The sequence below is a fragment of the Magnolia sinica genome, chromosome 9 (assembly GCF_029962835.1).
Source record: "Magnolia sinica isolate HGM2019 chromosome 9, MsV1, whole genome shotgun sequence".
Taxonomy (NCBI): Eukaryota; Viridiplantae; Streptophyta; class Magnoliopsida; order Magnoliales; family Magnoliaceae; genus Magnolia; species Magnolia sinica.
Window position 1 is genome coordinate 35,116,528 of NC_080581.1, and position 27,854 is coordinate 35,144,381.

The window sequence follows — 27,854 nt, forward strand, 5'->3', positions numbered from 1 at the left end:
GTCATGCCAAAATTCCCACCTCGTTCCCTGTGCTATGGCCCACCCGATTTTTGAATCAGCTTGATTTTGAGGCCCGGCAAGGTTTCCTAGGTGATGCATCTGGTAGCCTAGCTTGGAGTAACTGTCATCAAAGCATCATGGTGGAGCTCACCTGAGTTAGACCACACCAAATGCCCCCGTGCAGTCTTGCTCTCATGCTCTCATGTGACCGAAGTACTAACTAGCTATATATAGGGAGAGAGGAAGAGAGAGAGGGATGCTCACCTGCGCACCTTCTTACGTCAGCATGGATGCTCACCCTTGCCCACATGTCACGGTACCATTCAAATTTTGTGCTTAATACAAGTGTGCAAAGGTGCACATGGGTGCTCCCGTAAGAAGGTGCGCTGGTGAGTGCTCATGAATGGTCTACATGATGCGGCACCCCTATAAACCTCACAAGCCCAACTTTCAGCCCTATAACTCTGGTGGGCCATAGCAAAGAGAAATACAAATCAATGGAGGAAATTGTTTCCTTTAAGTATCGGGCTAAAAGTTAGGATTGTGAGGTTTCAAGGGGTGGTGCATCACGTGGACAGTTCAAATTTGGTACCCATGACACACATGCAAAGGTGCTCATGGGTGCTCACGTAAGAAGGTGCAAAGGTGAGCATATGTGTGTGTGTGTGTGTGTGTGTGAGAGAGAGAGAGAGAGAGAGAGAGAGAGAGAGAGAGAGGTCGAGCTTTGTGGACCCCACCGTGATGTGTGTTGAACATCAACACCGTGCATTTGATGGGTCCCCTTTCGATTTTAGGATATCCCCAAAATCAGCTTTATACATAATTCAGGTGGGTCATACCATCTAAAACCATGTGAAGACGTGCTGAAAGCATATAAAATCACTTGGTGGGGCTCATCTTAGTTTTGGATGCGGCTGAAACTTGGTATGAGCCCTCATACAAGTGGTACACACACAATGGATGGGCTGGATTTGTGAACCACATCTCGATGGGCACATTAAATAATTATGAATGCTTTAATGGGAGGATAACCTCAACTGTTGTATGTGGTGTGGCCCACCCAACTCATGGATTGACTTGATTTTTAAGCCCATAGCCCACCATGAAATGATGCATCTGATGATGGGGTAGATGTTCAATGCACATCACAGTGGAGCCCACGTAGCTCAATCTCATGGTAAGTTTCCACGAGGTATTACAGTTTTGGTGATAACTTTTTGAGAACTCATTTACAGTGTCAGTTAAAAATCTGAACCGTCCACTTGATGCAGCAACCCATGAAACCTTCAGAGCTCAACTTTTACCTTGATCCAAAACTTTAGTGGACGATGGAAAAAGGAAATAGTTTCCTCCCTTGATTTTCCTCTCTTTTGTCATGGCCGACCAAAGTTTTGGATTGAGTCAATAGTTAGGTCCTAGGGGTTTCATGCAGTGCTGCATCAGGTGCACGGTTTAGATTTTGAGCTCGTATCACTGGAAATGAGTTCTCAGAAGAACTCATGAGAAGTGAAAAGCAGCCCAGCATATATACACACACTTACGCCCTAATCCAAAACTTTGGTAGCCATGACAAAATAAAACTGTTTCCTCCCTTGGTATGTCTCTCTTTTGATGTGGCTCGCCAAAGTTCTAAATCTGGGTGAAAGTTGGGCTGAGGGTTTCATGGGGTGCTGCATCACATGAACAGTTCAGATTTTGTGCTCACATCATGGCAGATGAGTTCGGAGAAAGTTCTCCAACGAACCGGTGCGGCGGGTGAGCATTCCTCTTCCTCTCTTTATATATACACACCAATGCTTAGCTGCACATGAGTTCTCACACGAGAACCTAAAAATCTGGATGGTGCATGGGATGCACCACCCATGAAACCCCCATAACTCAACTTTTACCTTAATTCAAAACTTTGGTGGCCATGGAAAAAGAAAACAGTTTCCTCCCTTGATTTGCATATCTCTTCGCTATTGCCCACTAGAGTTTTGGATAGGGTGAAATTTGGTCCCTGGGGTTTCATGAGGTGCCGCATCACATGTACCGTTTCATGGGCAATATAGTTTGTGTTTTGGTGCACCACCACAAGCATAATTGTTCACCACCCTTTGTACTTTCGTATGATATACACCATAAAAAGTGGGTACACTGCATCTAAACATGCATTCAAATGGACCATATCTCTCCACCATTGTAGTTACCCACTCTTATTTTAATCCTATATTAAGCGAAAGTTTGACCACTAATAGATCATGTCCATCAATTTTTCTTCGAGTACAATAAAACAAAATCAATAATTAAAACTCAAGATCCAACTATTGACTTTAGAAAACCTTTTCAAAACAGCCAAAAATGCAAGTCAACAAATATAAGCTTGACAGAACTCCAATAAAGAAGATCTAAACCATTAATTAAGAGAAGATCTAAACCATTAATTAAGAGTTTGTTTAAATGTTGCATATGTTATTAGATCACTCACGAAGTTTCTTATCCTCCATGCATGTACTCAATCACATCGTAGCTCAATAACGTATTGTGACATCCCTAAATGTGTTAAAGTAATTGGATCAAGGTTAAGTTCACCTTCTTTTTTATTTTTTCATTCTCGAGCCAAATGATAAGTTCAAGCTAGTGCATGATTACTTCATTTTAATTCTAGCATGATGGGACCTCTTAGTTAAGAGACTCGTGCATATACTCAATCACATCTTGATAGATGGACAATCACAGATAGACACAGGATGGATGGTCCAGGTCAATGATGGAACATTATAAAAAATTATCAAATGGGATGAACCATTAGTTAGGCCATTGATTGCCAATTACGATTGGCCAATCAAAGTGATTGTTGTGTCATGGTTTATTAAAGATGTGATGAAATGAGGAGACACAGCACCCAACAAATTCACAGGCTTTCTATATATATAGACACACACACACACACACACACACACACACACACACACACACACACACACACACACACACACAGGAAACAAGTCACGCACTTACATAGTTTTGCACACATCGTCAGTCTTGAAAATCTGAACGGTCCACATGAAGCAGAACCTCATGAAACCCCCTGGTACGAAATTTTACTTTGATCCAAAACTTTGGTGGGCCATGAAAAATGCAAACAGTTTCTTCCCTTGATTTGAATTTCTCTTTGCTATTGCCCATCAGAATGTTAGATCCAGGTGAAAATTCACCCCCTCAAGTTTCATGGGATTCACCATCTTATGGACCGTTCGGATTTGACACCCATGATACGTGTGCAAAGGTGCACACGTGCGTAGGTGCATAGGTGAGCATGCCTATATATATATATAAAATCTACGTGTTAGCCAAACAAAAATAGACTTTTTTTGGAACTGGAAGAATCCATAACGTGAATGTGGAGGGACTTGTTATGTTTTTATAATAAAAATAAATTTCAAAAATAAAAGTTTATTTTTAATAAATAAATAAATATATTGACGATGAAAACTTTTCATAAAAAGAGTATATAGGTAGTTGGTAAGAGAATAAGTTTTTGCTTCCACAGCTTGGGCACTTTTAGGCATACGTGCGTGTGGAGCCAAACAAGCCTTAGATTTTTTTGATGCGTGTTACTCATGTGACAACACTCCATGACCCTTCAATTGCTATAAATCCCGAAGACTATTATCCAGAACACACATTCTTCTTCATTCTTCAAATAATATCATCTATTATGCAGTATTTTCGAATTTGACCTCTTGCCATGTTTTTTCTAAACGTTTTATGGGGATATCAGTGTCAAAACTAGAGATCAATTCAACACTTAAATGTGCAAATTTTCATGTTGAAATTCGAATTGAAAGTTCATTTTATCCTGAAAACAATTTGTAGATTTCCATCATTTGCACTTGATGGAACTACCAGCAAAAGGCAATAATCTGTCTTGAAAAATTGGCTATTCATGTTGAGCCTTGAACCCGATAAATCTGATTGTCTCATTACCTTTTTCATCTATCCTCCAAAGTGTACTATCTTTTTAAGGATCATCTAATCAACGGGATGGATGGAATATAAACACCTTGGCCCCACACAAATCTAAGTTTGGCATCCTCTCCCTGTTATGCCCTGTAGTGTGGTCCACCTGAGATATGGACCAGGTTGATCTTTAGCCCCATTGAGTAACATTGTGCCTACACCTGATGGTCGGAGTGGATTTTAAACACAACATGATGGGGCCATGTGGCACTCAATCCCCATCCCTGTCTAGGTTACTGAGGCCCAATGTTACTATGCTATAAATCCCGAATACTATAATCCAGAACACACATTCTTCTTCATTCTTCAAATAATATCATCTACTATGCAGTATTCTCGAATCTAACCTCTTGCCGTGTTTTTTCTAAACGTTTTAAAGGCATATCAGTGTCAAAACTAGAGATCAATTCAACACTTAAATGTGCAAATTTCCGTGTTGAAATTCGAATTGAAAGTTCATTGTATCCTGAAAACAATTCGCAGATTTCCGTCATTTGCACTTGATGGAACTACTAGCAAAAGGCAGTAATTTGCTTGAGAAATTGACTATTCATGTTGAGCCTTGAACCCGATAAATCTGATTGTCTCATTGCCTTTTCCCTCTATCCTCCATAGTGTACTATCTTTTTAAGGATCATCTAATCAACGGGATGGATGGAATATAAACACCTTGGCCCCACACAAATCTAAGTTTGGCATCCTCTCCCTGTTGTGCCCTGTAGTGTGGTCCACCTGAGATATGGACCGGGCTGATCTTTAGCCCCATTGAGTAACATTGTGCCTACACCTGATGGTCGGAGTGGATTTTAAACACAACGCGATGGGCCCATGTGGCACTCAATCCCCATCCCTGTCTAGGTTACTGAGGCGTTTTCAAAAAGGCAAACTTTGATACTTTGGCAGTGTGGAGGATGAAAGGCATGTACTTTGACTATCGGATTAATGGGCATTTATTGGATGGTTAAGAATGAAAAATATCTGGTGGTCTTATTTTAACAAACAAGGGTCCACAAATCAGAGTTTAGGATTGTTCAACCAATCCAATTTTTGAAATAAAATAACACATGCCTTCGGAGATTTGCCCGAATACATTCTTAAATATTGCAATAGGCCGCCAGATCTGGATGATGTTCGCTGATCCAAACGGTTTACAATATTACTGTCACCGTCAATGGAGGATACCTAATAAAGAAACTCTCCTATTGGAATACTACTTTGATTATTTAACTTTTTGAATATGGACCATCTCCTTGATGGTTGCTTCGTGAGACGTTGATTCGAAAATCTAGGATAGGAAAATTTTCAAATCTTTAAGATTTTTGAGGCAGCAACCTCTATTATTGAATTTCATCAGATACAACAGCTTGGATCACTGAATATGACCTCATATCCAACGGTTATGGTACCGCCATCTAGCAAACCTCAAGTCTTCAAAATCTTTCATTGATGATATGATGTGGGAAAGGAAAGGTCATTTCAAGGGAGGTGAGTGAGAAAATAAAATGGTGATTTTGGGGCAAATTTCTGAGGTGGGAGATGCATCTTCCCACCTTTCCTACAGTTTTTGGCTTTCACAAACAGTTCCCTTCTCACTATTTCATCGAACCCATACAGCCCCTAGGGATTTTTTGTGTCCACATTTTGAATTCTCTCTATCCAAACAAGCAGAAAGACGTAAGAGGAAATAAAGTAAAGAAAATCATATTCATTAAATTGCGGTTGAACAAGAGTGCCATTAAAATGAATATGATAAATAGAAACGAATATGAAAAAATGGGAAAGAAATATACAACTGAAGATACCATTCATTTAGCCAATATATTTGTCTGGACCCATAGTAGTGATGTTGTGACCCTTGCACCAATAATCCCATTTGGATAGTGAAAGCACTAGGGGAGTCATTGGACTTTTCAGGTGTAAAAGCTGCAGATTGGGACCAAAAATCAGGATTTGCTGGACTATAGTTTACAAGGCTAGAACAAGGCTGACCTCATAGCTAGCCATTCAGATTGCAACCTGCTCTTGCAATTCAACAGGCAGGCTTGGTCTCCATGTTGTTCCATCAGGGCCATCCATAAGGGCGATCCCTACTGCTGCCAACTCCTTCCGAATTGAGTCCGATTTCTCGTACTCTTTGTTCTTTCTTGCTAATGTTCTTTCCTCAATTTTCTGCAGCACTTGATCTTCCATCAACCTGGCCCGCTTCAATGCCTTCTCTCTCAACTGCTGCAGAACCTGTTTGGTTGAAAATGGAGGAACCTCTGGTTGAGAAAATAAAATTCTCACTTTCCAAATAGAATTTCAATGCTCTGCATACCTCGGTGTAACTTGAAGGCATTAACCCCAGAATCGTTAGAACACCTCTGATTTCCTTTTCTAAAGCTAAAAGAGACTCAAGGCGTCGCTCCTGTTTCTTCCCCTGCAGACATTATCCAGCAGTCAAGTTTAATTAAGGAATTTGGTATTTTGAAGACTGAAATGTTCTATTTATTTCTTATTGGGTTAATAGAAAGAACTGTTACATGGAATCTTCCATGTAGGGGATGTGTACTGAGTGCGTCAGAAGAATCGGACACAGACTTCTCTCACCATATACTTCTTAACTGAATTTTTTATTTTAAAGAAAGATAAATAGAAAAAAAAAAAAATTGTAAAATGCTGTAAATATTAGAGGCTTAAGCCACATGCATGTGTGGCCCTATCCATCCATGGACATGCAAACATGCCAGAATGCACACTTATTCAAGATAAGAGCTTTCCATAAGTAGGCCACCCTGTTTAGATCTTCCAGCCTGAAACTTGTACTTATTCACTCCGGTGGGCTACTGTACAAATGAAGTTGATTGTTGGAAAAAAATTTGTTACAAGCATCCATTGTTTTGTACATTGTGGCTGACCTGAGGAGTGAAATGGCCTGATTCTGAAGAGAAAGATCTAATCAATGTGTTCTGCCAGATGGAAAGCTAGGATCTAACACGTTTCACTGACAAGTGTGCTTGCAGGTGGATGGGAAGGGCTCCACATGCACATGGGCTAAGCAACCTCAAAAACATCAAACAACAGTTTCTACAACATACTTTTTTTTAATGGCAATTATCATTCTACAACATACTTCAAAAAAAGTAATATATCAAATCTCTTTTGCTTCTCATTTTCTCCCACTTTTAATGCATGTTTAAAGATTTATATGTTTTCTCAATGTCTAGCATCTTCTTCCTTTATTTACTTGTATTTTTCCTTTATTTACTTTGCGATCTATGGAAGAAAAGCTGCCTTTCCCCCCTCTTTGTCATGGACCCCTTGACTTTTGTCCCCAACTAATTTCCTCTTTTGTCTAGGTCGCCCTTTTATTTTCTCACATTTAACATGCACAGCAGCAGGGTTGAGGAAGTCTATGAAGCTCGAACTGAAGACATTGTAGCTGCGGCTGCCCACGGATTTATTGGTGGCTAGTTTTTAGGATTTTGGGGTTGAAGAAATGGAGAGAAAAAAGGAATCGTGGGAAAGAGATAATCAGAGATTGTGGAGCTGGATGCTTGATGGGTGACAGGTCTCAAAGGCAGGGCAAGTGCAAGGAAAGAGCTGGGGACGTGAAGGAGAAGCGAGTGTCAGGCCTGTAGCTGTGTTGGGGGATGAAGCAAGGGAAGAGAGTGAGGAGAATAGCTAGATTCAGGTCTGCCGGAAGAACTCTTGAGTCCTGTTGGCGAGGGATGTTGGCAGCCAAGATGATGGAGTTTCCAACTCTCTTCGTAGTAGGCCTCCATGAAGGCTGGCTACCCATTAATTTTTCTAGTGTGTTTGGAAGAGCTAGTCATAATAAGTGTTCGAAATATCGGTATCGTGTTATGTATCGAACCCTTGAGATATAGATACATATCAGTTATCGCATGGGATATATCAGTTGTATCCAAGGTGTGCCAAAACGGTTACGTATCGGCCATATCGGCCGATACGTAACGGTAACGGTAAAGGCCGATACGTGTTTCGGGGTCGTATCGGCCGTTATGGTTTTTTGTGCCCGTATCGGCCGATACGGGCCCGTTACGGGCGTAATGGCCGTTATTGACCCGTAACGGCTAGCCCGTAACGGTAAAAAAATGGTAGCTTTTTTTTTTTTTTTCTTTTTTTTTTTTGCATTTTAAGTTCTATTTTTGCTGTTTTTTTGAAACTTCTTGCTTCCAAACTGTTTCTCACTCCTTCTAATACTAATTTCGACCAACCTTGGCTGGATATTTGAGGAAAAAACACATTATATTGCGGATTTTGTTGAATCAAAGCTCGGTGGGCCATTTTTCAGAAATTCGTCAAAAATAGGTATTTATACTTTTTTTAATATGTTTTGCTGTTTTAATCATGTCATATGATGTATTACTCATAGTAGAACATGATAATATGTAGATTTGGAGTGCCATTTAATATTTTTTTAATATTTTTTTCTATTTATGCATGAATTTTGACCCTTTTTTTTTTTAAATTCGAAAAATCAATTTTTAATGGTTGTTTTGCTGTTTTAATCATGCCATATGATGTGTTAATCATAGTAGAACATGTTATTATGCATTTTACAGATTTAGGGTACCATTTAATATATATTTTTTTTTTCTATTTACGCATGAATTTTGACCATTTTTTTTAAAATTCGAAAAATCAATTTTTAATGGTTGTTTTGTTGTTTTAATCATGTCATATGATGTGTTAATCATATTAGAACATGTTAATGTGCATTTTACAGATTTGGGGTGCCATTTTATATTTTTTAAATATTTTTTTTCTATTTACGCATGAATTTTGCCCCTTTTTTTAAAAATTCAAAAAATCAATTTTTAATGGTTGTTTTACTGTTTTAATCATGCCATATGATGTGTTAATTATAGTAGAACATGTTAATGTGCATTTTACAGATTTGGGATGCCATTTTATATTTTTTAAATATTTTTTTCTATTTACGCATGAATTTTGGCCATTTTTTTTAAAATTCGAAAAATCAATTTTTAATGGTTGTATTGCTGTTTTAATCATGTCATATGATGTATTAATCATAGTAGAATATGTTAATGTGCATTTTACAGATTTTGGGTGTCATTTTATATATTTTTTATATTTTTTTCTATTTACGCATGAATTTTGGCCATTTTTTTAAATTTGAAAAATCAATTTTTAATGGTTATTTTGCTGTTTTAATCATGCCATATGATGTGTTAATCATAGTAGAACATGTTAATGTGCATTTTGCAGATTTGGGGTACCATTTTATAATTTTTTAATATTTTTTTCTATTTACGCATTAATTATGGCCCTTTTTACGATTGTTTTACTGTTTTAATCATGCCATGTGATGTGTTAATCATAGTAGAACATGTTAATGTGTATTTTACAGATTTGGGGTGTCATTTTATAATTTTTTTCTATTTTCGAATTAGTGACTTTATGTTTTTATTTGCTTATATTGGACAGGTTTTGCCTTGGAGCTTCTTAGGGTTTAGTTAGAATATAAAATCATCTTTATTAAAATAGGTCATACACTCATACTCATATCTAATTATCTAGTATCTACCTAAACTTAAAGAAATTTCTGGGTCTGGCCAACAACAAGTAAGTGATGATATTGGATGGCAACATTGTGAGAGGGTTGGTGGTACTAGGCACCAAATGAAGTGCAAGTATTGTGATAGACTAGAGACTGGTGGAATTACCCGTCTCAAACAACATTTGGCACATCGAAAGGGTCAAGTTGCGCCATGTAGTAGAGTACCGAAAGAGATAATGCTTTAATGCAAATTAGTCTGGATGAGTCGAAGGGTAAACGTGCTGCTGTACAAAAGAAGAAAGATGATATTTTGGAAGCAGCTCGACAGGAAGTGTTTGGTCCTGAATATATGGGCATTCGTGATGAAGATATTATTGATTCTGATGAAGATTCAAATTGAGAATTTACTATAGCTAGGAGAGAGAGCTTGCGTCTAGCTCGTGAAGAGGAAGAACGTCGCCGCATGTTTGGCATGCATGGGTCAGTGCGTGATACCGGGGGGGGAGTGGGAGTGGTGGGTTATGACGTATGTTTGGGAGCCGACGACAGACATCTTCACATGATGCCCCTATACGTTTGGATGAAAAAGCACATGAGCCTAGGAGACCCTCTATTGATCCAATCCTATTTAGGAAAGAATCAACTAAACAAAAGAAGATAAAACAAATGTGGAGTAGAACTTTCGTTGAGAAATTAGCTAGAGCAGCATCAAAGTTATTTATACATGCCAACATACCTCCTAACACAGCCAATTCTCCATATTGGCAGGTGGTAATTGATGCAGCAGCAGAAGCAGGTGATGGAAAAAAAGCTCACACGGCTAAGGAGATTAGGGGGAAATGGACAGATGCAGAGTACGCGGATGTGAAAGCATACGTGGCTACCTTTAAACCTGTATGGCAAGCCAAAGGATACACAATCATGTGTGATGGTTGGACTGGCCCAACCAGACGCAGCATGATCAACTTCATGGTATACTGCCACTTAGGAACTATATACCACAAGTCAATTAATGCCTCAGAGGCAACAAAAAATTTTACTTATATCAATGGACTAATGGATAAAGTTGTGGACGAGATTGGAGAGAAGAATATAGTGCAAATTGTGACAAATAATGAAGCAACATATAAGCTTGCAGGACATATGTTGATGGATAAGAGAAAAGATCTTTTTTGGTCACCATGTGCTGCCCATTGTATTGATCTTATATTGGAAGATATTGCGAATAAGAATAATGTTAAGGAAATGATCGAAAAGGCAAGGGAAGTGGTGACGTTTATTTACAACCATAATCAAGTAGTTGCAATAATGAGAAAGTTCACGAAATGACGAGAGTTGTTGAAGCCTGCGACAACTAGATTCGCAACAAACTTTTATAGCATTAGAGAGTTTATTCCAGCATAGGGAAGAGTTGAGTGAGATGTTCGCTTCCCGAGAATGGCTCAACACAAAATATGGGAAGAAGACATCAGGGACATCGGTTGAAGTTGCGAACACCATACGGGCAAGGTGTCCCGTATCGGTATTAGTTGGCGTAACGGTGACCTCCAAAACCGATACGGATACGGGAGCGTAACGGTGATACGGGGGCATAACGGCCCGTAACGGCGCAAAATTTTTTTTTTTTGCTAAAAAAATATGAAAAAATATGGATTAAATCCGGAATATTCTAAGCATTCCAAATATGCATTCATTTATAAATTGGAACATGTTTATGGTGGTGTAACGGTCCACTCTTTGGTGAGAAGTTGTATCGGACTGTCTAATGAATTTATGAACCAGATAACCTGAATTTGACTAAAAAATTCATATATTTAATTTTCTAACTATCTACTATCAGTGATAGATATATTAGAATGAATGTAATATGAAAATATCTTACATTTAGGTGTCTGCAATTATTTTTTAGGGCCAAAATTCATGCGTAAATAGAAAAAAATATAAAATGGCACCCCAAATATGTAAAATGCACATTAACATGTTCTACTATGATTAACACATCATATGGCATCATTAAAACAGCAAAAGAATCATTAAAAAATGATTTTTCGAATTTTCAAAAAAAGGGCCAAAATAAATGCGTAAATAGAAAAAAATATAAAAAAAATATAAAATAGCACCCAAAATATGTAAAATGTACATTAACATGTTCTACTATGATTAACACATCATATGGCATCATTAAAACAACAAAAGAATCATTAAAAAATGATTTTTCGAATTTTCAAAAAAAGGGCCAAAATAAATGCGTAAATAGAAAAAAAATATAAAAAATATATAAAATGGTACCCCAAATCTGTAAAATGCACATTAACATGTTCTACTATGATTAACACATCATATGGCATCATTAAAACAGCAAAAGAATCATTAAAAAACGATTTTTCAAATTTTCAAAAAAAGGGTCAAAATAAATGCGTAAATAGAAAAAAAATATTAAAAAAAATATAAAATGGCACCCCAAATCTGTAAAATGCACATTAACATGTTCTACTATAATTAACACATCAAATGGCATGATTAAAACAGCAAAACAACCATTAAAAATTGATTTTTCGAATTTTTAAAAAAGGGGCCAAAATTTATGCGTAAATATAAAAAAATAAAAAATAAAAATTATTAAATGACACTCCAAATCTGTAAAATGCACATTAACATGTTCTACAATGATTAACACATCATATGACATGATTAAAACAGCAAAACATATTAAAAAAAGTATAAATACCTATTTTTGACGAATTTCAGAAAAATGGCCCACCGAGCTTTGATTCAACAAAATCTTTAATATAATGTGTTTTTATCTCAAATACCTAGCCAAGGTTGGTCGAAATTAGTAGTAGAAGGAGTGAGAAACAGTTTGGAAGCAAGAGGTTTCAAGAAAACAGCAAAAACAGAGCTTAAAATGAAAAAAAAAAAAAAAAAAAGGTTACCGTTACGGGCCCGTACCGGCCCATAACGGCCGTTACACCCCGTAATGGGCCCGTATCGGCCGATACGGGTACAAAATCGGGTAACGCCCGATACGACCCCGAAACGCGTAACGGTTCCCACCATTACCGTAACGGCCAATACGTAACCGTTTTGGCACACCATGCATACGAGATAACAAATATTGGAAGAAGGTCAAGGCGATCCTAAAGGTGATGGAGCCACTAATGAGACTACTCCGTCTTGTTGAATCCGATGAAGCACCTATCATAGGCTTCCTATATGATGCCATGGATAAGGCAAAGTTTACAATTCAACGTGATTGTAGAAGTTGTGAAACTTATTGGAAGATGATTGACAAGAGATGGACAAAACAACTCCATCACGATCTTCATGCAGCAGATTACTACCTAAATCCTATGTATAGATATGCCCAATCATTTGTTGCGGATGATGAAGTTCGTGTCGGGCTAAAAAATGTGATAAAGAGATTAGAGCCTGACTTAGATCTACAAATAAATGCATTGAATGAATTAGATACATTTGGAAATCGCTTTGGTAGCTTTGGAGATGCTCTTGCACAGCATGCAGTATCCAGGTTGTAACCGGCCGAATGGTGGATTAATTTCAGAGAGAGTATGAAGGCTCTCCAAAAAATTGCAGTAAAAGTTTTGAGCCAGACAACATCTTCCTCTAGCTGCGAAAGGAATTGGAGTTGTTTTGCGCTCATTCATTCAAAGAATAGGAATAGATTGCAGACTAGAACATTAGATAGACTGGTCTTCATGCACTACAATATAAAACTAAGAATGCGACGACATCATAGGAGCATTACAGCTGCTGATGACGGAGACTACTGTCTAATAAACTTGGACAATATTTATGACGAGGATGACCCACCTCTACCTTGGTTGGAAACAAGGGAAAAGCAAATTGAAGAGAATAGTGAAGAATTGGAAATTGATGACCCAGAAATATGCAGAGCGCAACAAGAGAGTTGTGCAGATGTGTTGGACCCAGTAAGAGGGGCAGCGTTTATGCCACGTACGGATACGGCTCAAGATCAACAAAAGAGTACGAGCAGTGGTAGCGTGACCGTGTCGAATGATGACGATGACCCCCCTGCTCCTGGTGCTGGCACTTCTGGTGTTGCTCAGCGCCCTATACAGCCGTCTACAGATCACGATGTCGATGAACATCAACGAGGTGGTACACAAGGTCGGACTTATGAGTGTACCGAGTCACGATACAGCCAGCAGGAGGTGGGTACATCTAGTGGTGCACCGGGTCCGGAAGGTCCGAAACATCAACAGGCTCATGGTCTTGGTTATTATGATAGATATTCTTATGGTCAATTGAATTATAATGGTTGTACTGAGCCTGTTCCATCACATTCAGGTTGGAGTAGCCCTCCCGATCAATATCCATATGATTATAGATATTCAGATCCAAATCCAAGTTACTCATCACAGCAGACGCACTCTTAATCTTAAGATTCTCAACAACCTGAGTATGGGCACCAGTATGGCTATTCGACGAGCACTGGTGGATATCCTTACTCGGGGTCAGAGTCGTTGCCTAGTCAGGATCAGTCATCCTCTAGTTTCGTTGATCTAGTATTTCCTTCTGGCACTGGATATTATGGATATGTAGCACCTACACCTATTGGACAGCCTCAGCCTGATGTTGACGATGACGATGATGTGGAGGTCGAGCAACCACAAAAAAACAAATTTTCATTTTAATGGTGACTTGTGATTGTAAGTATATATTTGTGTTAAGGTAAGTATTTGCAGCGGACAGCTCACAACAGTATTATTGCAAGAAGCCATGCACACACTTGACACTGCCGAACTTGTATTTAAAATAGCTCCCCTGAAAACCAATCAAGCAATCCTTAATCAAGTTGCAGGGGAGTATATCAGACACTACTAATTATTTTTTAATATTCTTAACTTGAGGATGACAGGTCATAGACAGGAATCACAGTCACGTGCACAGGTATGTTCGAGAAATTCCTCAAAAATAATTGCAAACACCTAATGTAAAATATTTTCATTTTACATTCATTCTAATATATCTATCATTGATAGTAGATAGTTAGAAAATTAAATATATGAATTTTGTAGTCAAATTCAGGTTATCTGGTTCATAAATTCATCAGACAGTCCGATACAACTTCTCACCAAAGAGTGGACCGTTACACCACCATAAACATGTTCCAATTTATAAATGAATGCATATTTGGAATGCTTAGAATATTCTGGATTTAATCCATATTTTTTCATATTTTTTTGGCAAAAAAAAAAAATTGCGCCGTTATGGGCCGTTACACCCTCTTATCACCATTACGCCCCCGTATCTGTATCGGTTTTAGAGGACACCGTTACGCCAACCGATACCGATACAGGACACCTTGGTTGTATCGCGTAATGTATCCCTGTTGTTGGAAACATGGGGAAATATTGGGAAATTGGTTGAATTTTTCAATGAAATTGGTTAAAATAATAATAAAAAGCATCAATACACACTTATAAATCAAAACATTACAAAAACAAAGTGCACATAATAGGGTTTTCTTTGTATGGGGGCCTAATCTATGCATTGTCTAACTGAATTGATGCAAGTACATTCAAAGTTTATTCATATAATTTATAAATGTAAGAAGACGTGTGGAAACACAAGCAATACATTCAAAAGCAAAAGAAGATTCACCAGATCAGGTTACATACATGTTTCGTTTTATGTTTGGACACAAAGATTGCAACCAGTGTTTGAAGTATCAGTATCGATACAAGTTTCGCTAGCCAGGGATATAGAAACAATATTGATATCGCTGATAACTGGAAATGCGGGGAAACATGGGGAAAACGATGGAATTTTCAGCAAAACTTCAAGAGATGTTAAAATGTACATATATATATATATATATATATATATATATATATATATATATAAATTGCTAAAAGACTACATACATAACAAGTTTCCATTTAATGGGGCCTTAAAAGCATGTGTTGTTGTAAGATATCAGTCCAACCATCCCCTATGACCTATTTAACCATCCAAACATCCATTGATATTGCAAAATATCAACAACACATGATATTTCACAAAGAAATCATCAACAATTGGAAAGGAAACAAAAGATTGTGGTATCAATATCTCGCATTTTGTGATATCGATAATATCGAGATCTTATCAATATTATCAATGGCAAATTCAACACTACATACAACCATGTGCCCATGAAAAAAATTTGAAATATTTTTTTTCCTAAGAAATAAAATCTTGATGATATCAATACGTTGGCAATATTATTGAAATATCGTCAATACACTTATGATACAAGAATTACCTAGAATTTACATAGTCGAAAATATTGGTGATACATTGGCGACATTGGTGCATTGGCAATACAAGTGACACCTAGAATTTATATAGTTGAAAATATTGACAATTACATTAACGATATTGATACGCTGGTGATATTTAGTGATCCATTGCTAATACCCGGAATTTCAGATACTACCAGCGTTAGCGGTGTCGCTACCAGTGTTATCGGTATCGCTAAGCTAAAGATATTTCGATAATATCGGAGATAATTCGAACACTGATTGCAATCGATTTGCGAGAAATTGGGAATTTTGATTCGATTTTATTTTTTTTCAATTTTCCACAACTCGGCCCATCTCCAAATCTCGAAATTAAAGCTCCCAATCCATGATTTTTCATGTAAAACACGAAAAATCGTGGATTTGTAACAATTCGACATTGATTTAATATGATTTACAGGAAAAAACAGATCGAAAATCGAAAATGGTCACTAGATCGAACATGTGGGATATATCCCACTACTAGCGTGTTTTGTATCACACAGGTGGGATAGAAGATATCTCCTGGGATATATCGGCCAATATTGTCGATACTTAAAACATTGGTCGTAATGGACATTAGCATTCCTCGTGATCAAGTGATGGGTTGCTATCGCGAGCTTAGAAGAAGAATGCTAATGTCCATTTCTTTCGTCTACATGAGTTTAGAAGAAGAAATGGAGATAGCAATTGATATGATCAATGAAGAGAGCTTTGGGGGCAAGAAACTAAAGGTTCAAAAAGCACGTTTGATCCCGACGTCAAGAATAAAGAAGGGGGGGGGGGAGGAAGTGGTTTCCGAAGGAAAGTAGAATCATACTCGGATAATTCATAAGTCATAACACACTTCTTCCATAGTTAAAGCAAGAAGCTCTATCTCATTCAGAGATGCAATGGCTGGGAAGCAACAAATGCAGGTGATGCGAGTAGATAGAGAAGTCCAGCCATAGGTTCCTCAGGAGCAAGATAAACACAAACCACCCCAGGAGGTTGAAAAGGCTAAGGAAATGGATATGGCCGATAACTCCAACAATGTTTTGAAGGTCCACGTTAGACCAAAGGTCATTGAGAAGGCCATGGCTACTCTGTAGTGGTCATTGATTGCCAAAACCACATTTGGCGCTTCCTTATCTCAAGTCTGACTTTGTATTAAGAACAGTTGTAACATATCGAAATCAGACTACTCTCTAAAACCCATCTAAGCAGAGGAAGTTTGGATCCTTTTTCAATTCTCACGGAAGCTTCGTTAAAGTTCTGAGGGTGGAATCTTTGCTTGATAGAGGACCTATTATTTATGTCAAAAGGGGGTCGGAGAAAACGCATTTTGGTGAGGAAGTTTGGTTTATGATATGGGGAGTTCCTATGGAATTATGGTTCCATGAATTTTTTGTAGCAATCAGTTCATGTCTGGGGAAAATGGTAGCCATCAATGTTGTTAAATCGCATATGCGATCATTTGTGAATTAATTTTTTTTTAAAAGGATTTTTTTTTAATGTAAAAAAGAAATAAAAAAAATAAGGGAAACTTTCCTAAGTTAATAGATAACTAATTTTACATATTTAAAATACATTTGAGAGAAATAAAATCAATTAAACATCAAGTCATAAACATTCAACAATATAGTTAACAAGTAAGAAGTAACAACAAAATCAACAAGCTGTTTATTTATTATCATAAAAAATCAACAAGGTATCTTCCTTGAAACTTGAAAGTGCTTGAATCTTGATCTTCCAATTCCAAGAGAGTGAATGTAGGAGAGAGATTAAGACCACTTGGAAGTAGGAACTGAGAGAGAGAGAGAGAGAGAGAGAGAGAGATTAAGATCACTTGGAATTAAGAAATGTAAGAGAAGAAGAGAGTAAGAGAGTTTTGGGGTGAGAATATTGCGAATGGATGAGGTTTGGAAGCCTTTTTATAGGAAAAAAGTTGTTTTTTTCTGCAAAAAATAAAAATGAAAAATTTAATGTGCCATGGCCAATATGTGATTGCATACATCGCATATTTTCGCAAATGCCACATGCGATCGCATGTGCCATGATCGCACATGTGATCGCATATGTCACATATGCAATCATATATGCCATGATTGCATATGCGATCTACATATGGATATGCACATATGCAGCACATGACAACACTGGTAGCCATTGATCCAGCAACAGAGGAAGGCAAAGAATTCAGTGTAGCACGTATTTGTGTGAGGAAAAGTTGTCGTATTGTCGACCCCGATTTCATCAAGGTAATAGTCAGAGATGAGGCTTTGGATATGAAAATACAGAGAGAAGATCCTTGGAGGAATTTGAAGCAGTGGGGAGAAGTCTGGCATAGCAGGGAGCTCGGAAAAGCTTAAGCTAGGTACCATCGCAACAGGATGGGTAATGAAGGTGCATTTGCTCCATGCGTTGACACATGTGCGCACCTGATTGATTGTTCAGAGGTAGGTGAGAAGCTATAGAATGAGAGCATTTCTTCTCCATTAAGGCGTGGGAGTAGCTGATGCTCCTTATACCAGCCCGAACCGGTAAAATTAGCAGGCTCTGTTTCCTCCCCTCAGGTTGAGGGAACACATACGCCCTTGTGTTGTCAACCTCAAACAGGTTCGGAAGGAGCATCGAGAGCCATCGTACGCGAGTGACCGGAAATTATACATGTTGGTTCGGAGTGACTTTGAGCCTCCAATTCCGAATTCTCCGTCCAATAAAGAGGACGATCTCTCGTCTGATTCCAACACGTGGCAAGACCAAGTTCAAGCGAGTGTTACAGAGATGAATATGATTTTGACATGTCCCCATGGACCCCTTTAGTCGCTAGCCCTTGTGTGTACTTCCACATGTTTGCCTTTTACTCTTCTCCAAGCACGTGTGACCATTAGTGGATTGTGGGACACTTTTTCCCCTGTAATACAAAACGTCTATCTACCTTTCAAAGACTCGATGGTCCCCAATGACAACAGAGCCCTATGGTGCATTCCTCACTCTGATTTGCGCTTCTCCTGATGGAATGAGCTAGAAATCCTCAGCAGAGATCTCAAACACATTTAAAGAGTCATTTTCTGAGGACGATTAGTGAAATGAGCAATTGACATCAGACGGTGAATCAATTCTTGATGAGATGATTGAAGAGATTGATGAAGAGCCATGGCGGTCTATTGGAGGATGCTCTGGTAGTTACCTCATTGTGCATCATGAAAGCCTCAGAAGTTGTCATAGCTCCTCAGACAGAGATATCAGAGAACCCTGCTAATTAGCATGTTTCTACAGAGACCCTCGATCTATTTGAGGCTCACATTTGCCGGTCCAAGGATATTCTAGAAAGAGTAGGAGGCATGATCGATTAATCTTTCGGTGCCAAGGACGAAAATATTTACAACTTTGTTCAATTTGTCAAGGGCCAAGGAGCTCAACAATTACATGAAGATAAGATATCCAAGGGGAAAAAGTATCCTAGGAGATGGCGAGAACTCCTAAGCCTCGAATGTTCGATAAACTACAATCCACCTAATAGGTGATGAATGTTAGTCCTCCTGTAATGTAAGGGGATTAGGCTGTAAATTGAAGAAGGCCCAGGTTAGGAAGATGTGCAAGAAATCAAAGGCATAAATTATAGCTCTGCAAGAAAAAAAGCTTTAGGCAATGGACAACGGTATGGTATTTTCTTTTTGGGGTATTCAGAATTTTGATTGGGCTACATTAGATGTTCCTGGTTCTACAAGGGGGATTGTTGTAGCTTGGAATACGGACATAAGGAAATTGGAAGACCGTTTCAATGGGTTGTTTTCTATGTCTGTTGTTTTACAGGACACCGTATCTGATTTCCAATGGGTTATCTCTACGGTTTACGGTCTTTGTTTAGTTGGTTGCATGAGCAGCGATGGGTTAAGCCCTCTTCTATGATGCGAAGGTGGGATCTTCCCTGGTGCATTGGATGTGATTTCAACATGGTACGATTTCCATACGAAAGATCAAACAAGGGCAGGTTGGTTGATCTTCCTTTAGGGGGCCAAAATTTACATGGTCAAACAATCAGGCTAATGCAATTCTCTTGCGTCTTGATAATTTCCTTTTTTTGCCTGACTGGCTCACGTAATTACCCCTAGTTAATCAATGAGGCTTACCGAGAGTTGTTTCCGATCACAAGTCAATTGTTTTGGAGGTGAATGATGTGCACTGGAGTCCAAGATGTTTCTCTTTGAATTGGCTTGGCTGGAAATCGACGGCTTCAAATATCCTAGTTGCGGATTGGTGGTCCTCCTTTAAGGTAAATGGATTCACAGGTTTTAGACTTAGTCGCAAGCTCAAGATGTCAAAAGATAAAATCAAAATCTTGAAGAAAGAAGATTTAGGAGCAAGAGAAGCAGAATTTGACTCTATTTTGCTAAAGATTCAAGATCTTGATATTAAAGAAGAAGCAGGCCTTCTGTCAGAAGAAGATAGGGAAGAAAGAACAACTTTATCGGCTAAGTATGCTTCTTTTCCTAAAGAAGAGGAAATAAAATGACGGCAACCTTGTGGTTGAAAGGAGATAAGAACACAGGTTTCTTTCATTGTGTGGCCAGTGCGCGAGCTCAAGTTAACGAAATTACAAGTTTGGTGGTGAAGAGAATAAGAATTACGGATAAAGGCGAAGTTTGCATTTCCATTGTCCAATTTTACGAGAAACTTCTTTCTTGCGATAAATGGAGAAGACTGAGATTAGACAATATGGTTTTTACCTGCCTCTATGTTGAAGAAGCAGATTTCCTTGAATCTCGTATCCTAGAAGAAGTCAAATCCACGCTAGATTTGATGTGTGGAGACAGCCTCCAATCCTGACAGTTTTCCGATAGTATTTTTTCAAAATAAAAATAAAAATAGCCGATGGTGAGTAGGTATGTGATGGATTTCATGAAAGTTCATTGCTAGAAGTCACCTCTCTAATAATTTGGGAGCAACCTTTATAGCCCTTATCCTCAGGATTGAAGGTGCGGAGTTTTTGAAAGACTTTTGTCCTATTAGCCTTATTGGAAGTCCATACAAAATATTGGCTAAAGTTTTTTCTCTAAAATTAAAGAGTGTGCTATCCAAGGTCATATTGGAAAATCAAGGAGCCTTTGTTGTGGGTAGACAAATTCTGGATGTTACCCTTATAGGTCATGAATGCATCGACTCAAGGTTAGAGAAGGGATGAGCAGTTTGGTTTGCAAGCGTGATATAAAAAAGGCTTACAGTCACATGTATTAGAAATTCTTGGACTACATGTTGGATAGGCTTGGATGTGATCCCAAATGGAGAGGTTGGATTCAATCTTGTATCTAATTTGCATCCTTTTCCGTTTTGATCAACGGATCTTCTTGTGGCTTTTTTAAGGCTTATCGCAGTTTAAGACAAGGAGATCTTCTTTCTTCCTATTTGTTCATCATGATTGGAAATGTGTTTAGCACAATGCTCCACAAAGCGGAGGAAAATGATCTAATTTCTGGTTTTAAGGTAGCAGATACGGGGTTGCAAGTTAGCCATCTTTAGTATACAGATGACACAATTCTTTTTGCAATGCAAACACAACTTCAATCGACAAACTTCGGAAAATAGTGGTGTGTTTTTTCAGCACTGTCCGGATTGAATGATAATGTTTCTAAAAGTGAAATGTTGGGGATTCATGTGGAGAGTGAGGAATTGTTGCATCTTGCAAATATTTTTTTTTTGTAGGAGAGGAACCTTCCCCTCTTCCTATTGTGGCTTACCTCTTTGCATTGCAAAACCTACATAGCATATATGGGAATTGGGACAAGCGATGCAGGACACATGATTTAATGTTATCATGCAACATGGAGATTATAAAAGAGTCCATAAAGTAATTCAATTAACAAAAGATGCTAACCCACCAAGTAATTAAGTGTAAACAATAGGAAATAAAATATGATTTAACCTGAATCACATGCCCACATGCTACGAAATCACATAAATCAATTAAAACTAGGCCTGATGGAAGGATAGAACTTCCAATTTAGCATATGCACGTTCCACACTCAAGGGACAAATTTGTAGGTTTTATAATTAGGGTTAGGAAGGGGAAAATCTAAAATTTGGAAAATTAGGGTTCATAGAAATTGATGATTTTGGAATTATGATTTTTTGGAAATTGGGGATCTAGGGTTATGAATGGGTTTTGATGCAGGAAACAAGAGGAAATGAAAAGATTGAGCAGTTGTCCATACAGTCATCTTAGGGGCTTGCATGTGTGGGTCATTGGCTAGCGTTTTTGGGTTCTCAATGGTTGATTTCGGTTGAAGTTCAAGTTGGATGATGAAAAGTTGAAGAAAAAAGATGATTTGGATGGTCTTGGATAGGAAGGGAAGAAGAGAGATGAAGTTTTTGGAAGAATACCTCTTTTGGATAGAAAGGAAGAGACATTGAAAATGATATATGAAAGCCTCGCATCTCCGTTGAATGGGGAATGAAATCACTCCACATCCAAGCTCTAAATCACACGAAGTATTCTTCAAATCACATGAAGAAGAGAAAACACACCTTTTTTTTTCTTCAAAATAATGGCTTTGGGCTTCACACACCCATCTTTCTCTTTTATAGTATAAAAAGGACATTTTACAAAAAGGCGCGCTTTAATAAAATTCTTAACATAAAGACGCTTAATAAATTAAAAGTTGTTTCAAACTCCCTAATGACACAAGTATAAGGTATACCAAAAATACAAGCATATAAACAATCTAAACAACTAAACTATTTCGTGGCCCATGAGGGTCCATGATCAAGATGTCTGATGATGATGATCCAACGGTCCAACCATTGTGTCCACCCAATCCAACGATCCGATATGTCCATCAAGCTCCTATATGCAGCCCACATGCATCATCCCGGTGTGGGGTCTTCAAAGATGCATGAACACGCATGTGGGGTCTTCCACGCAGCTAGAAATGTGAATTGGGCCAAGTGGGCCACGTGTAATTGTCGTCTAGCCATAAGGAGTGGCTCAGCCTTCCTCTGATATGGTGTTCAGATGTCCTCATCAATTCCCCTCGGCTGAGGAGATTTCGCCTATGGTGAAATATTGTAGTGATACGTGAGGAGATCCAGGTTTCATCGTTGAAGCTCTACGTTTGTGATCCACTTACTATCTGACTTTGGTATGCCCTTCCACTAGACAAGGTAATCCTGGTATGAATGGTACGGATGGTAAAGGTTGAGAAGAACGGTTGGGTAATGGCCATGAGTTATAGGACAGGTCAGGGACATCATCGTCAAGGTTTATGTGAGGGTTAGGGGAAGGTTTATGAAACGATACAAGATCTTCCACGTTAAATGTGGAATCGATACCCATGTTAGGTGGAAGATCTATCAAGTAAGCATTCGGACCTCGTCTTTTCAAGATTTTATACGGTCCGGCGCTACAGTCTTGTAATTTTTTTATGGTTCCCAGTGGAAACTTTTTGGACGTATTCTAATCATGACTTCATCACCCATAACAAACTATTTAAACTTATGGTGTGAGTCAGCAATAATTTTGTATGTTTCATTACTTATATTGATTCTTTTTCTAATCTCCATATGCAAGTCATGCATGTGTTGTGTAGATGCATTTGCAGCCTCTGAAGGCCTATGGAACACTAATATGGGTATGCAATCTATAGGGGTCCTAGGCTCATCTACGTGTCTTTCCAAATCCACTTCCTCCCCAAGACTCATTTGATCGTGACGAAGGTTTGGTAGAGTCAAAGGGTGAATGTCCTGCACGAGCGTAAGTTCATCTGGTATATCCTCTGGAATAAACTAAACTCCTCCAATACCAGACTCACCTCAGGTGGTAACTCTAAACTACCCTCAAGTGTAATCTTGGGTGGCATCTTCATAATAACCTAAGGTGTGAGTCGTGTGACCTCATCTGCCACATGGGCATACAATGTCAAATCAATTTTAGTCTCTCTTTAGACTCTTTGGCATTAATTACAGGAAGAGACTCAAGTTGGAGTTTCGTCACATCTTCAGGACCACGTTTTGTGATGTCCTCCTTTTTCGGGGTGCTTTTGGAGGAGAGAGACTTCAAGACAATCATTTTTCCTTCATACAGAAACGAACACGTATACGAGCAACGGAATAGTGTTGTGTCCCTGTCATACAACCAAGGCCTGTCTAAAATGATGTGACCTATATCCATAAGCAAAACATCACACCACAACGTGTCCATATATGAACTAAACTGGATGGGAATGGAACAAAGTTGAAAAACCGGAATCAAAGATGCAACTAGTGTCTAGCATCAAGCCACCAAAGTTTGACCTAAAACCATTACCATCCAAGCTTAAATACATTTATTTAGGTCAAGGAGACACATATCCAGTAGTGATTTCCTCTCACTTGGATGATGAGCAAGAGAGCAAGTTGATTGCTACTCTTAAAAATCATAAGAGTGCCATATGATGGACTATAACGAATCGGAATTGATCCCCTAATTTGCAAACACTGAATACACCTAAAGGAGAATACCAAAACATCGAGGCAACCACAACACCGATTAAATCCAAACATAAGAGATGTGGTTAAGATTGATGTGTTGAAACGATTAGGTGTGGGTATCATCTACCCTATATCCGATAGTCAGTGGGTGAGTCCAATTCAGGTAGTGCCCAATAAATCCTGAATTACCATCGTAGTCAATGCCAACAACGAACTTGTGCCAACTAGAGTTGCCAATGGTTGGAGGATGTGCATTGACTACAGGAAGTTCAATACTATCACGAGGAAAGACTACTTTGTCTTACCTTTTGTTGATCAAATTTTAGAAAGATTGGTTGGCCATTCCTACTATTCTTCCTAGACGGGTACTCAGGCTACAATCAGATTGAGATAGCCCCCTAAAGATAAGGAGAAGACCGCATTTACATGCCCCTTTAGTATCTTTTCTTACCGAAGGATGCCATTCGAGGTATGCAATGCTCATGTGACATTCTAGAGATGCATGCTTAGTATCTTTTCAGACATGATTGGGCATTTTCTAAAAGTGTTCATGGACGACTTCTCCGTTTTGATGAGTGCCTCAAACACTTGAATCTGGTTTTGACAAGGTGACAAGGTGTGAAGAGAAAAATCTTATCTTGAATTGGGAAAAGTGTCACTTTATGGTTTAAATGGGAATTGTCCTTGGACATGTGATCTCGTCCAATGGAATTGAAGGGGACAAGACCAAAATAGACTTGATTGCTAATTTGTCAGCTCCCAAAAGCATATGTGACATTCGCTCTTTTCTCGGTCACAGGATTTTATAGGAGGTTCATTAAGGATTTTAGCCAAATCTCTAGACCATTGAGTAACCTCCTTTAAAAAGATGTTCCATTTGAGTGGACTAACTCATGCCAAGAGGCTTTTATATAGCTAAAGGGTATGTTGACAACCCCGCCAATCATGCAACCACCCGATTGGAGTGTTCCTTTTGAAATCATGTGTGATGCTAGTGACTATGCTATTGGAGTTGTGTTAGGCCAAAGGAAGCACAAGAAACCATGTGTTATCTACTACGCAAGTAGAACACTGAATGGTGCGTAGATAAATTACTCCATGATGAAAAAGGAACTTGCCATACTCTTCGCTCTAGACAAATTCAGGTCCTACTTGATTGGATCCAAAATTATAATTTTCATGGACCATACGGCGCTCAAGTATCTTCTCTCAAAGAAGGATGCTAAGCCTCGTCTTTTTATATAGATCCTCCTACTCCAAGAGTTTGACTTAGAAATCCATGACAAGAAAAGAATAGAGAACGTAGTAGCGGATCACTTGTCTCAACTTATTCTTTCGGAATCCATTAAGAGTTTGCCGATTTAAGATACTTTCCCAGATGAACAATTATTTGTTGCCTCCCAATTACCTTAGTACACTAATATAGCAAATTATCTTGCGACAGGAAAATTGTTGATCCATTGGACATCACAAGATAAGAAGAGATTTTTAGCTGAGGTTCGTAGTTTTTTCTGGGATGACCCTTATTTATTCAAATATTGCCCAAACTAAATCAGTAGAAGATGTGTTCCAAACAATGAGCAATCAGGTGTTATCTCCTTTTATCACTCATAAGCTTGTGGAGGTCATTTCTTAGAAAAGAAAACCACCGCCAACATTCTTCAATGTGGTTCTATTGGCTGACTATGTTTAAAGATACCCGTGAGTTTTGCAAAGTGTGTGAGCGATGTCGAAAAATGGGAAGAATGACCGAAAGAAACATGATGCTTGAAAATCCGATCCTAATAGTGGAGATTTTTTATTGTTAGGGTATTGATTTCATGGGACCCTTTCCCCCATCTTTTGGACATCTTTACATTCTCCTAGCTATGGATTATATTTCCAAATGGGTGGAGATGATTCCTTGTGGAACTAAAGACCACAAAATAGTTCTATGCTTCTTAAAAGAAAATATTTTGTTAAGATTTGGAACACCGAGATCAATAATTAGTGATGGAGATTTGAACTTCTATGATAGGCCATTTGAGAACTTGAGGAAATATGACATTACACACAAAGTGGCTACACCCTATCATCCACAGACAAGTGGACAAGTTGAAGTTTCCAATAGGGAGATTAAATGGATATTAAAGAAAACTGTAAATCTAAAACATAAGGATTGGTCTTTGAGAATAACTGATGAGTTGTGGGCTTACAGGACTACATTTAAAACTTCTATTGGAATGTCTCCCTATAGACTTGTCTTTGGGAAAGCTTGTCACTTATTAGTGGAATTGGAACAATAAGGCATACCGGGCCATAAAGAAGTTCAATTTCGACGTTGACAAAAGCTTGCACGCTGCGTAAACTCCATCTTGTGGAGTTAGAAGAAATTAGGAAAGACGTGTATGACAATGCGAGAATATATAAGGAGATGATGCAAGTGTTCCATGAAAAGAATATTTTCACGAAAACGTTTGAACCAAATCAAAAGGTACTATATAATTCTCATCTCCATCTCTTTCCTGGAAAATTGCGATCCAGATGGACCGGTCCTTTCATAGTAAAGAATGTTTATCTTTATGAGGTCATGGAAGTTGTGAATCCCAAAAACAATTGTGTTTAAGGTAAATAGTCAGAGATTGAAACCATTCGTGGATAAATTTTCTCCAAAGGACATGTCCATACCTCTGGAATATCCTATGTGCCAAGATTGATCTCCTAATCTGATGGAGATTATTTCCCTTGATTTCTTAGGATCTAGTTTTCTTTAGTAGGCTAGGATGTCTTGTTCATAATTTTAAGTTGGTGAAGCACCAATCCTTGAAGTTCGCTACCATACATGCTGGCCTTCAGGTACTTGTTTCCACCTACTTTTTATTTTGTTGCGGTCATGTTATTTATATTGCATATATTTCATAAATTGAGGACAACGTAGAATTTAGGTTTGGGGGCAGGTTTCCATAGGAAAAATTTAAATTTGAGCTGAAATTTTTGAATTTTTAAAGTTTTTTAAAGAATATTTTTGTAATCTTAGGTAGTTTTCAGAAGAAAATCTAAGCATTAGAAGATTTTAATATTGAGTATTTTTTAAGCTTAGATGCTAGTTACTTAATGAATTTTAAGATTAAGTTCAGTTTAATAATCTTTAGTTGAAATTTTTTTAACATTGATGGAGTCATGAATGTAATATGTCATATCTAGTTTACACATTAGAGTTTTGGTTGGATACTGAATTGTCGACTTGATGATTTTTTGAGAATGTTAGGAACCAAGCCTGATGAATTGTCCATCTTGTTCATGTGATAAGTGAAAAAGAGAAAAATAAAATAAAATACCTAGCTAAAAAATAGTTGTCGAAAAGGGCTACCTATTGAATTGTCCATGGAAAAAACTGTCTGGTACTAAAAAGAAGAAGAATGTATGTACATAAATAATAATAATAATAATAATGAAAAATAGAGTGAAAGTCATCGATGGAATAATCAAGAGTTGGATGAATGAAGCGTTGAATTGTAAGACCAGTTCTTGATTGGGCTATGGTTGATCTAATCATTCCTTTGACTTTCCTTGTGAACATAAAAGTGGAAAAC

The 27,854-nt window shown here is 38.1% G+C and overlaps 1 protein-coding gene across 2 annotated transcripts in view; it reads right to left on the reverse strand.

The window, feature by feature from the left end:
- Positions 1-5,687: 5,687 nt before the first annotated feature.
- LOC131254848 (cysteine--tRNA ligase, chloroplastic/mitochondrial) overlaps positions 5,688-27,854 on the reverse strand; it is a 63,955-nt gene continuing 41,788 nt past the window's right edge. For both annotated transcript variants that reach the window (XM_058255546.1, XM_058255547.1), the window contains exons 8-9: positions 6,320-6,421; positions 5,688-6,237 (exon numbers count right to left, since the gene is read on the reverse strand). In XM_058255546.1, coding sequence (XP_058111529.1) covers positions 6,007-6,237; positions 6,320-6,421 — 333 coding nt within the window. In that variant the 3' untranslated portion in view covers positions 5,688-6,006. The remainder of the gene's footprint in view (positions 6,238-6,319; positions 6,422-27,854) is intronic.